The sequence below is a fragment of the Triticum aestivum genome, chromosome 2B, assembly GCF_018294505.1.
Source record: "Triticum aestivum cultivar Chinese Spring chromosome 2B, IWGSC CS RefSeq v2.1, whole genome shotgun sequence".
Taxonomy (NCBI): domain Eukaryota; kingdom Viridiplantae; phylum Streptophyta; class Magnoliopsida; order Poales; family Poaceae; genus Triticum; species Triticum aestivum.
In genome coordinates, this window is record NC_057798.1 from 645,297,289 (window position 1) to 645,309,314 (window position 12,026).

Genomic DNA, 12,026 nt, shown 5'->3' on the forward strand with positions numbered 1-12,026 from the left:
TAATTTTGCCTCGACGGAAAATCAAGCTTATGATGACTCAGACAACTTCGCACTAGCATACTGACCAAGGGTATACACAAAACATTCGATTGTGAGTACACCACAAGAAAATTGCTGTTGTTTCTCATGATCGTTATGCATATATTTTTTGTTTGACAACGAACGTGTCGTGTCTAAATTTATGTACCTCGACTGAAATAGGCAACATTTTTTCAGGTTTAAATATGGGCACACAAAGCTCTGAACTCTCAACCTAGCAAGGCACTGACTCGCTCAAGTGACAACAATTTAAAAATGATGAGTGCAGAATTGAAGTAGTACCTTGATTCAGCAAGGCACAAAAGTTCCCGCATCGGTTTCATCCTATGGCTGATGTTCCTCTATTCTCACCTGGCCCAGAGAGAGGTGAAGGCAGAGTAAGAGAAATTATACTCTCTAATGCAGAGCAACGGCCATGTCACCCATGAAGCTCCCCATGTTGGTATCGTCGCTAAGAGACCCGCTGCCTGCCACCATGACCGCTAATGACTGATGGAGATGCTCCAGGCCCTGGGTGAGATCTTCTTCTGCCTGCTACAATGACTGCCCAAGGCTGCAGATGCCAACCATTTGCTGTTCAGTCAAGGGATCAAGCTGAGGTGCCAGTGTCTGCAGCAACAGTGGGAAGTATGTACTTTCATTAGGATATCATTAGTTTAGTTCTGAGAGTTTGGTTGGCAATTCAGTTCTTGAACTATCAAATGAACCTTTTTCGCAAGAAACTATGAAATGAAAATGACAGTTGATTTCTTTTCTATTTTTTTAGGAATAACATTGATAATGTTCAGTGTAGTTAGAGGCACATGCCTTGAGCACATCAGAGGGCCGAAAGCCGCCCATCCAAAGGTACCAGTGCTCGGCCGGGGTTGCCCACATCCCAGTGATGAGATGGAAGGCATCCGCCCTAGCAGCGGCACTCTTGAGGCGAAATAGCTCATCGTAGTGGGTCAAGGTGTCGTCGATGATGGCCCTGAGGTCACCATCCGGCAAGTGCGCGTGCAGGCCTCCCCGGAGTCATGCGCCTGCTGTCGTCATCCAGCCACCTGCTGTACTCGACATCCAACAAGCAGCACCTGGAAAATTGATATCATAATACAGATTCAGTCCAATGCCAAAGCTTAACCAAATTCCCACCACACATTCTAATTAGTGAATGCGCAGGAGAGCTAATACTGGGGTTGACTTTACACACCAGGGCTGGAGTTTCCACCTGGAGCTCCTCCAACAAAGAGTCCCTACACAAAGCTCACAGGTTCATATCACTTTACAATATGAAAACCTAGCTCGATACTTTGGCATAGAAGGAACTTGAGTGATATTTTTCTAACTCGAGTGATTTTTGTTATCATATATGCACAACTGCACATGGTGAATTAGCTGCAGAAATGAGAAGCACCTGAGAACGAGCCCTCTGGAGATCCTGTTCTAGTTGAGCAAGCTTCAGCTTACCACTCTTAAGCTGCTGAATGTAAGCCTACACATGATGGATAATGCAGATGCAAAAGTCAATACAACAACAACAACAACAACAAAGCCTTTAGTCCCAAGCAAGTTGGGGTAGGCTAGAGGTGAAACCCATAAGATCTCGCAACCAACTCATGGCTCTGGCACATGGATAGCAAGCTTCCACGCACCCCTGTCCATAGCTAGCTCTTTGTCGATACTCCAATCCTTTAGGTCTCTCTTAACGGACTCCTCCCATGTCAAAATCGGTCGACCCCGCCCTCTCTTGACATTCTCCGCACGCTTTAGCCGTCCGCTATGCACTGGAGCTTCTGGAGGCCTGCGCTGAATATGCCCAAACCATCTCAAACGATGTTGGACAAGCTTCTCCTCAATTGGTGCTACCCCAACTCTATCTCGTATATCATCATTCCGGACTCGATCCTTCCTCGTGTGGCCACACATCCATCTCAACATACGCATCTCCGCCACACCTAACTGTTGAACATGTCGCCTTTTAGTCGGCCAACACTCCGCGCCATACAACATTGCGGGTCGAACCGCCGTCCTGTAGAACTTGCCTTTTAGCTTTTGTGGCACTCTCTTGTCACAGAGAATGCCAGAAGCTTGACGCCACTTCATCCATCCGGCTTTGATTCGATGGTTCACATCTTCATCAATACCCCCATCCTCCTGCAACATTGACCCCAAATACCGAAAGGTGTCCTTCCGAGGTACCACCTGGCCATCAAGGCTAACCTCCTCCTCCTCACAGCTAGTAGTACTGAAACCGCACATCATGTACTCGGTTTTAGTTCTACTAAGCCTAAACCCTTTCGATTCCAAGGTTTGTCTCCATAACTCTAACTTCCTATTTACCCCCGTCCGACTATCGTCAACTAGCACCACATCATCTGCAAAGAGCATACACCATGGGATATCTCCTTGTATACCCCTTGTGACCTCATCCATCACCAATGCAAAAAGATAAGGGCTCAAAGCTGACCCCTGATGCAGTCCTATCTTAATCGGGAAGTCATCGGTGTCGACATCACTTGTTCGAACACTTGTCACAACATTATTGTACATGTCCTTGATGAGGGTAATGTACTTTGTTGGGACTTTGTGTTTCTCCAAGGCCCACCACATGACATTCCGCGGTATCTTATCATAGGCCTTCTCCAAGTCAATGAACACCATATGCAAGTCCTTCTTATGCTCCCTATATCTCTCCATAAGTTGTCGTACCAAGAAAATGGCTTCCATGGTCGACCTCCCAGGCATGAAACCAAACTGATTTTTGGTCACGCTTGTCATTCTTCTTAAGCGGTGCTCAATGACTCTCTCCCATAGCTTCATTGTATGGCTCATCAGCTTAATTCCACGGTAATTAGTACAACTCTGAACATCTCCCTTGTTCTTGAAGATTGGTACTAATATACTCCGTCTCCATTCTTCTGGCATCTTGTTTGCCCGAAAAATGAGGTTGAAAAGCTTGGTTAGCCATACTATCGCTATGTCCCCGAGACCTTTCCACACCTCAATGGGTATACAATCAGGGCCCATCGCCTTGCCTTCTTTCATCCTTTTTAAAGCCTCCTTCACCTCATACTACTGGATGCGCCGCACAAAACGCATGCTGGTCTCATCAAAGGAGTCATTCAGTTCAATGGTAGAACTCTCATTCTCCCCATTGAACAGCTTGTCGAAGTACTCCCGCCATCTATGCTTAATCTCTTCGTCCTTCACCAAGAGTTGGCCTGCTCCGTCCTTGATGCATTTGACTTGGCCAATATCCCTCGTCTTCCTCTCCCGGATCTTAGCCATCTTATAGATGTCCCTTTCACCTTCCTTCGTGCCTAACCGTTGGTAGAGGTCCTCATATGCCCGACCCCTTGCTTCACCAACAGCTCACTTTGCGGCCTTCTTCGCCATCTTGTACTTCTCTATGTTGTCTGCACTCCTATCCAGGTATAGGCGTCTGAAGCAATCTTTCTTCTCTTTAAGCGCCTTCTGGACATCATCATTCCACCACCAGGTATCCTTATCTTCGCTTCTCCTTCCCCTGGACACTCCAAACTCCTCCGAGGCCACCTTACGAATGCAAGTCGCCATCTTCATCCACACATTGTCCGCATCCCCTCCTTCCTCCCAAGGGCCCTCCTTAAATACCCTCTCCTTGAACACCTGAGCTACCTCCCCCTTGAGCTTCCACCACTTCGTTCTAGCGATCTTGGCACGCTTATCCCGCTGGACACGAATCCGAAAGCGGAAGTCAGCAACCACCAGCTTATGCTGGGGTACAACACTCTCCCCAGGTATCACCTTACAGTCTAGGCACGCACGCCTATCTTCTCTTCTCGAGAGGATGAAATCAATCTGGCTAGAGTGTTGGCCACTACTAAAAGGATGCAAAAGTCAATAACTTGGAAAATTCATTGTTGAGAACACCAATTCAGTTCAGATTAGAAAGAATGGTCCACCTTCTTTCGCAGCCCGCCTTTTCTTGCAGCCTCCTCGTCGTCTGCTGACCACCAAGGGAGAAGAACTCATTATAAATCTCAAAATTCTCAAAACCAAATGCATTGCTTCTTTCAGGGGGAGAGTTGTACAGTTTTTTTTTCTTCAAAATATAAGTAATAGACATGCAAAAACTGATCACTCAGCAGCAAAACTTTATAGGAAATGAGATTTATCGCTGACTTATTCTACTATATTGTTTGGACAACTTCACCAAAGGAATATATAACACGTGAAACATACCATACTGTTTGGACAACTTCACCAAAGGAATATATAACACGTGAAACATTGAATATAAGTTAGAATCGAAGAGGGCATTTTGGACTTCATACAATACTTTTTATAAAAGGTATACTTCATACCGATAAGTTTGAGTGTCTACCTAATCTTTGGTTCCTGAATTCATCATGTATTCATTCGCAAGCATCTAACATGTGTTGTTGTTCCAGCTTAGAAAAGCTCAAAAATTTCACCTTTGTTCAAATAAAAAGAATGCATTTTGGAATTCAGTTAGTCAATTAAAATTTATTCCAAAGTGTTAAGTGAGTTGTTCAAGTTGAGTTTGACTACTTATTCATATATTTATATACATATAAATAGATAAACATTCAAATAGATAAACTGGAAAAAATCTCTTATTTAGTGTGATGAGATAATTAATGGTGATAATAGTTTATCAAGACACTTATATGACGCAAAAGGAGAACGAATATGTATAAGAATGTGAACTGGAGTTAAACCGATATAATCATACAACAGTATTTTTCTGAAAATTTAATCATACAAAGAGAGAAAAAAAATCTGCGGATAGAAAGGGGAAAGATCAGCCTTCCAACACATGCATGTATATGGTCTGTAGGACGGGGGAAGATCATTCAGTGGAAGGTACGTATGTAAATAAATCAAAGGAGACCCAGACTTTAAATCATGATTCAATGGCAACAGTGCAACACACACGCCCACACACAGACACTTCTTTGCCATGAACAAAAAATGAAAAACAAAATCAGCTATATTATTAAAGAGTAACAAAAGGACAATCATCTGTTGTCTTATTAACCAATTTAAGAATCAGTCTCCTATAAGGCTTTAAGTACCAATGAGCTAAGAAAAGAACAATATCTACCGTTTTATGAAATGCATTCTCATAAGGGATTTTTGGGTGGAAGAGGGGCATAAAAAATGAAGATGGTGGTCAATAGTTGTCAAAACAATAAGGACCAACTAAATTGGTAAACCAATAATCCCAGTAACTTCAGCTTCCATCATGTACAATCCATCAACTTTAAATAACAGTAAGGAGTGACTAAATAGATAAATCAATTATCTTATACTGATTTGTACCAGGAAGTAATTAGTGAAATAAATAGCAATAAAGTAACATGATAGAGAAATTTAGCAGTATTTCAAAAACAAAGGCATAGTCTTGATGTGAACAACACCATACCTTGAAATCTCTGAAACAACAATACACCAGAAGCCTTTTGATAGGTTCAGCTCCATTTCCAGACCAATTTAAAATGGTAACCCTGTATTGTGTGATCAACACCCTGGTACTAAGCGGCACTGGCCATCTTACTGAGCGCTGAGGAGGTGGGAGAGGCACAGCAGACCATGCTCCTCCTATGGAGCACCAAGTGAGAGGAAGAGTCTGAACTCGGCTGTGGCTCGAGCTTACTCCCATGTCCCTCTGGAATATGAAAACAGACTTACTACACATACCTATGATGTAAGAGGCTGCAAATGGGAAGTAAAACCAAAACCAGTTTACTTTAGTAGACTTACAGCATATCCTGCAACACTAAAGAATTTTAGTGAAACTAAGTTTTGAAGGCAAGTAGCTCTGTAATCTAATCTGTCAATTGTTGGCTGTGCTATATTATTACTTTTCTTCTGGACATAATCATGTTGTTCCAATATCACGGAATGAACTATATATACAACAACATTAAGGGCTGTCCAAAAAATTGACGAAATCAAAATGGGGGAGTTATTTCTAATTAGGTAAAACACGGAACCAATCTAGAACTTTTCAGCGACTGCTGATCCAGTACATCGATATCATTAACGATTTCAGCCCCTCGATATCATATTTTCAGGATCTCGCCCCAAAAGTACGGAAATGCTTCGGCTAGATTCATATTTTCATATAAAATGATATAATCTCACACTTGGGTCGAAGATCGAGTCGAGCGATCATCCCCAACCTGCTGCTGACAAAGATGGTAGAGGATAATTATACAGCTGACGAAGATCTCGAGCCATCATCCTCATCGAAAAAATCCCACACTTGGTTCTGGAAGGAGCTGCTATACGTCATGGCACCCTGTCCTATTATCTACTTCAACTGTACAGAGTAAGATTTCAAAACTATGTATACACGTAAATGGATGGTTGCACAATTTGAGTATCTAGCTCAGAAGAAGAATCAAACTTTCAGATTAAATAATAAACTGACTCCAGTTGGAAGTTAAAATTTTAAGAATATAATCATCTATCGCAGACCCAGTCACTCATCTTGACACGGACATCGTCCATGCCATAGCAGGCCCAGACGCCCAAGCCAACAAGCTCATGTAGGCCACGTATTGCCCTCCCAGTATTAATCATAGACCAAGCCACAAGCAAAAAACACTCATTAGCCCACCCCGACAATTTATTGAGCACCTGTGGACGGCGTCCATGGATTGGACGTGGGGTGACTTGAGAATCCCCTCCCTTGAGATGGCTTGCTGTTGCCTGTGAGGTTCGTCCATGGAGAAGAGAAGCTTCATGAGCACACACACACAACAGATAAGAGAAGGAGGCTCTGGAAAGTGAAACGGCCATGGGGATGGAAGTGCTTACCTGAGCTAGCAGCCGTGGAGGTGGAGATCGTTGGCCCAGCACCGCACCAGAGCAGACGACGGCGAGCTCGACCATGTGTGGGCCGTGGTGGTTGTCCTCGTCCATGGAGGAGGGTGTCTGCTGCACCGAATCGAAGAAGTGAGTGGGGCAGGGAGAGAAGGAAGAAGGGGAGAAGAGGGGCATGAATCAAGGGAAGAGGAGAACTCACCGCGCCGGAGTTGGAGGCAGCCGAAACCCTAGCCGCGGGGAGGGGTGGCGTGAGCGAGCGTTTGCGGCCGTGAGGAGCGGATCTGGACGGAGGGAAGGAAGCACCACCACGAGGGGAGCTCGTGGGTGTGTTGCGCTCCGGCGAGGGCCGCCAGAACTCGCCGGACTCGCCCGGTGTTGGCGGCGGCGGCGAGGTGGGGGCTGGGATGCGGGAGGACAAGAGAAGGTCGCGCGACGGGAGGAAGCGGCTAGGTCTCCACCGCGGCGGCAACTGCCTTTTATACCCCAGTGCGTGGAATGACGAAAATGCCCCCGGCGGGGCAAGATAATTACACGTGGTGGCACGGTCGAGGTGACACTGTTCATTCCAGCAGTAACTTTTTTTTTATCCGACGGACGATGTCATTCCAGGGCTTGATCCGACGGCTTAGATTCCATCAAGCGTGCAGATCCGACGGCCAGGGATCCAAACGGCTGAGGAGCCGGGATGATCCCTCTCATTCTTATTTCTTAATTAATAATTCACTGCATCGGCAAGCCAGAAGCTGGCCCTGAGGAAGGACGAGACCGTCAGTCCGTCACCCGATTTTTTTTAATTTGTCGAGAAACGACCGATAAGCCGATTAGCAGCTGGCCCTGAAGAAGGGGAGCAACTAATTAACAAGCGCTCCTTCGGAAGCCTCGCAATAATCAGCGCCACTTAACGTGCTCTCAGCCATTTGCCACGTGTCACGCTCTGGGCACTTCTTCCAAATTTCGTTTTTTTAATTTTTCCGCACGCGTTTTTGGCTTTCTAAACGGTTTTTTCCTGAATGTTTTGATGTTTTGGTTTTTCACCGGTTTTTCATAGCTTTTCGAACAAAAAAAATTCAATTTTTTTGCGTAAAAAAATACGTTTTTTTCCTTTCGCGAGAGTCACGATTTTGTTTCCGCGAGAGGCACGGGTGTGCTTTCGCGAGAGGCACGGCCGTGCCTCTTTGAAACGGAAAAAAAACGTGTTTTCTGTTCTTTTTGTAAGAGGCACGGTTTTGCTTCCGCGAGAGTCACGGTTGTGATTTCGCGAGAGTCAAGGTCGTGCCTCTTGGAAAGGGAAAACAAAACGCGTTTTGTGTTTTTTTTTCTTTCGCGAGAGGCACGGTTTTGCTTCCGCGAGAGGCACGGTTGTGCTTTCGTGATAGTCACGGCCGTGCCTCTTGGAAAGGGAAAACAAAACGCGTTTTCTGTTTTTCTTTCTTTCACGAGAGGCGCGGTTTTGCTTCCGTGAGAGGCATGGTTGTGGTTTCATGAGAGTTACGGCCGTGCCTCCTCGGAAACGAAAAAAAAACGCGTTTTATGTTTTTTTTCTTACGTGAGAGACACGGTTTTGCTTCCGCGAGAGGCACGGTTGTGATTTCGTCAGAGGCACGGACGTGCCTCTTTCGGAAAGGGAAAAACCCGTGCTCCCGATTTAGTTTTTCTGTCCGGTTTTTCCTCGTCCGGTTTTTTTATGAAAAAAAGTTCATCAAAACCTATCAACATGAGATCTAGTTTTGAAGATCTCGATGCGAGGAATTCAACGGCGAAAACAGTTCAAGATTTGGACGCACGGTTTAAGAGATAAAATTTTTTGAATAAACGAATCTAAAAAAAAAGGAAAACTCTCAAGTTGCGACAAGTGACGCATATGCAGCGTGACACTTGTCGCAGCCAGAGGAATTGTAGATTTCGTTTAAGAAGGCAGTCAGTTCAGTCAGTTTCCAGATTCGGCCTGCGGTCCAGCCAGCCCAGCAGCAGCCCACAAAGTCCCGAAGCCCACGAAGAAAAAAAAACCTGTTGGACGAGTCGCTCGCATCCAGCCTGCCCAGCAGCGTGGAACGGAACCACGACCGCACAGCTCTCCCAGCATATGATCCCACCTGATGCGGACGTGGTGCTAAACATCCCGCTAAGTTCAATCAACTTGCCGGATACCTGGGCATGGCACTATGAGCACTCTGGACGATTTTCTGTCCGCTCAGCCTACCGGCTACTAGTGGAGACGAAGCGACAAAGAGAGGACTGGCTCGAGCACCGACCGGGGCCGTCCGACCTTGAAAGAACTCGCCGGCAATGGTCTGATTTATGGGGCATCAAGGTTCCTTCTAAAGTTAAAAATTTTGCTTGGTGACTTGCTCATGTGTCCCTCCCGACGGGTGATGTAAGGCTATCTCGGAACATGGCGCAGGAGGCGACTTGTTCTGTTTGCAATGCAGCTGAAGATTCGTGGCACCATTCGCTCATAGACTGTAACATGGCGAAAGCAGTATGGTCGCTGATGGATGATGATGTTGTGAATCTTGTTCAGTCACGTGATCAGGAAGATCCTAAGTTGTGGTTGTTCAATCTATTCGAAGTAGCATCACATGCGGAAGTTGTGAAGGTCATGATAACACTATGGTCCATTTGGTGGGCTCGCCGGAAAGTGATTCATGAGCAACAATTTCAGAGTCCGCTATCGACGTTCTCCTTTATCCAGCGTTTTCTGTCAGAGCTTGAAGGGCTACCAGTCAAGAAGTCTAACCAGCCCAGCCAACCCCGTAGGCCTGCCCGTGGCGGCTGGCAAGCTCCTGCTGTGGGAAGTGCCAAAATTTATGTTGACGGAGGTATAGACAGACGAGAACGGAAGGGAGCTGTAAGTGCAATTTGCCGTAATGTGACGGGTACCTTCCTCGGCGCATCCTCAATTGTTTTTGAAGGTCTTACACATCCATCGACACTTGAAGCCATTGCATGCAGTGAGGCAATGTCGCTAGCTCTTGATCTAAACCTCTCACAATTACAAATTGCTACGGATTGTCTACAAGTGGTTCGCAACATCAAGGAGGATAACCCATGCAGCTATGCCGTAATCATCAAGGAGATTCTCGCAAAAAAGGCGTTGTTCCAGGAGGTGTCCATTAGTCATGAAAATCGAGCATGCAATATTGAAGCACATAGTCTAGTGAAAGCTGCTACTTCTCTCGAGAGTGGGCGTCATGTTTGGCTCACCTCACCCCCACCTATAGCTTGTATCCCTACAAACATTTTTTAAATAAAGTTATAATGGTGTTCAAAAAAAAAAGCTCTCCCGTCAACCGCCGCCTCCGCCTGTGCTGCACAGCTACACCGCCGCGGCGCCGCCATCCCCCGCCTGACCCCTCTGCTCGGGTACTCTCCCTTCCCCTGCCGGCTCGCCCAGTTCGACTCCGCGGCTCCGCGGGCCGTTCTTCTGTCGTGCTCTGCCGCCGCTCCCTCCGGCGGTCCGGCCTCGGGCATCCGCCCTGTCTAGTCTCCTGCCGCGGTGCGCGGGCCTCTACCGGTGCCACTGGGTAATTTCTCCTGATCCTTGCATTTTTGTTATCAATTTGTTGAACTGAACTTAAATTCCACGTTATTGATATCGGTTTAGGAACCCATAGTGTGTGGCACCTCATCTATTATTTTCCATATTTTTTGTGTTCCGCGATTGCTGCAATCTGAAGAGCGAAATAGCTGATGACAAGTTGAGAAATACTCCCTCCGTCCCAAAATACTTGTCATCAAAATGGATAAAAAGAAATGTATCTAAAGTTCTAAACTAATATACGTCTAGATACATCCCTTTTATTCATTTTGATGACAAGTATTTCCAGACGGAGGGAGTAGCAAAGTGGAATGAAATCAAGCCTTAGCCAATTATTTCATGCATCTCATCTTTCCAAGCAGGAGGGAAATGATACGATTTGGGAGAGCAAAAATCCATATCTCTCTTGTCCGTTTAGACCATATATGGATTCGGAGCATACCTGTCAACTTGTTGATAAGAATCAAATGCGAGTGGATCTTTGAGGTTGATATTTTCCCCAACATAGAAACGAGGCATGCATACATGTGAAAAAGTTCATTCTACACAGCGCAAGGCATTTTATTTAGAGGAAAGAACACACTACAAACCAATGGAAGACCACAGTTGATAAAACGTTACACGGTTACTATTTGATAGACAATTACACTAACAAAATGCATGCATGTTCCACAGCTCCACATCACTAGTAGTTAGAGCTGCACATGTAGATATTACTTATTGCATAAGTGACCTCACAAGAGATTTAATGGATGTATCGCATTCAGATGCAGGTGATACTCATAGCACTATATTACTTGATGGAGCTTAACTAGGGCATTGGAAGTCGTCAGGCACTGTCTTGCCGCATTGGTTGACGAGCACCTCAATGGCTATGGGCAGCACGAGGTTGATGTTGAGCGCCTTGAGCTTGATTGTCGTGCAGAGGCAGAGCGCTGCGTCGAGGTCAGCCACACCGGATAACAGTGGGCAGCATTTGTCGCTGGCACTGCTACCGATTAGCGCGTGCACCAGCCCGTCGAGCGCGTCCACGCAGCCCAACAATTTCAGCGTGTCGATGGGGCACTTGCCTGTTGACGACGATGGCGGCGGCGTCGCTGGGACTGGGGCCGGGACCACAGGGGACGGAGGCGTAACCGGTGTTGGTGTTGGCGATGGCGGAGTTACTGGTGTAACAGGGGTGGGAGGCTTTGCAGGTGGGGTTGGCGGCGTAACCGGTGTCGGCGATGGCGGCGTCGCAGGGCACTGGAAGTCGTTGGGCACTGTCTTGCCGCACTGGTTAACGAGCACTTGGATGGCGATTGGCAACACGAGGTTGATGTTGAGCGCCTTGAGCTCGATGGTGGTGCAGAGGCAGAGCGCGGCGTCGAGGCCGGCCACACCAGACAAGAGCGGGCAACAGGTGTCGCTGGCACTGCTACCGATCACCGTGTGCACCAGCCCATTGAGGGCGTCCACGCACCCTAGCAACTTCAGTGTGTCAACTGGGCATTTGCCCATTGGCGGCGATGACGGGGGTGTAACTGGCACTGGGGTCGGGACCACAGGGGATGGCGGTGTAGGCGAAGGATTGACAGGAGTCGGTGGCGATGGCGATGGTGTAACTGGCACTGGGGTTGGGACCACA

At 46.7% G+C, this 12,026-nt stretch overlaps 2 protein-coding genes and 1 long non-coding RNA gene across 3 annotated transcripts in view; all 3 read right to left on the reverse strand.

Moving 5' to 3' along the window:
* Positions 1-849: 849 nt before the first annotated feature.
* Positions 850-1,661, reverse strand: LOC123046470 (uncharacterized). Its single transcript, XR_006422341.1, has 3 exons — positions 1,436-1,661; positions 1,232-1,274; positions 850-1,112 (listed from the first exon to the last, which is right to left on the reverse strand). It is a non-coding gene; the product is annotated as an uncharacterized lncRNA (long non-coding RNA).
* A 2,065-nt stretch (positions 1,662-3,726) lies between these two features.
* On the reverse strand, positions 3,727-7,293 carry LOC123046468 (uncharacterized). The gene is made up of 5 exons (XM_044469842.1): positions 7,061-7,293; positions 6,853-6,969; positions 6,673-6,744; positions 5,453-5,695; positions 3,727-4,006 (listed from the first exon to the last, which is right to left on the reverse strand). Exons 2-5 carry the CDS (start codon positions 6,955-6,957, stop codon positions 3,938-3,940), a joined length of 489 nt encoding a protein of 162 aa, XP_044325777.1. The 5' UTR covers positions 6,958-6,969; positions 7,061-7,293; the 3' UTR covers positions 3,727-3,937.
* Positions 7,294-10,997: 3,704 nt separating this feature from the next.
* Positions 10,998-12,026, reverse strand: part of LOC123046469 (vegetative cell wall protein gp1-like) — a gene marked incomplete at its 5' end in the record, with an annotated part of 2,511 nt that continues 1,482 nt past the window's right edge. Inside the window, one exon of the mRNA XM_044469843.1 lies at positions 10,998-12,026. Within this exon, the coding sequence (XP_044325778.1) occupies positions 11,207-12,026 (820 nt within the window).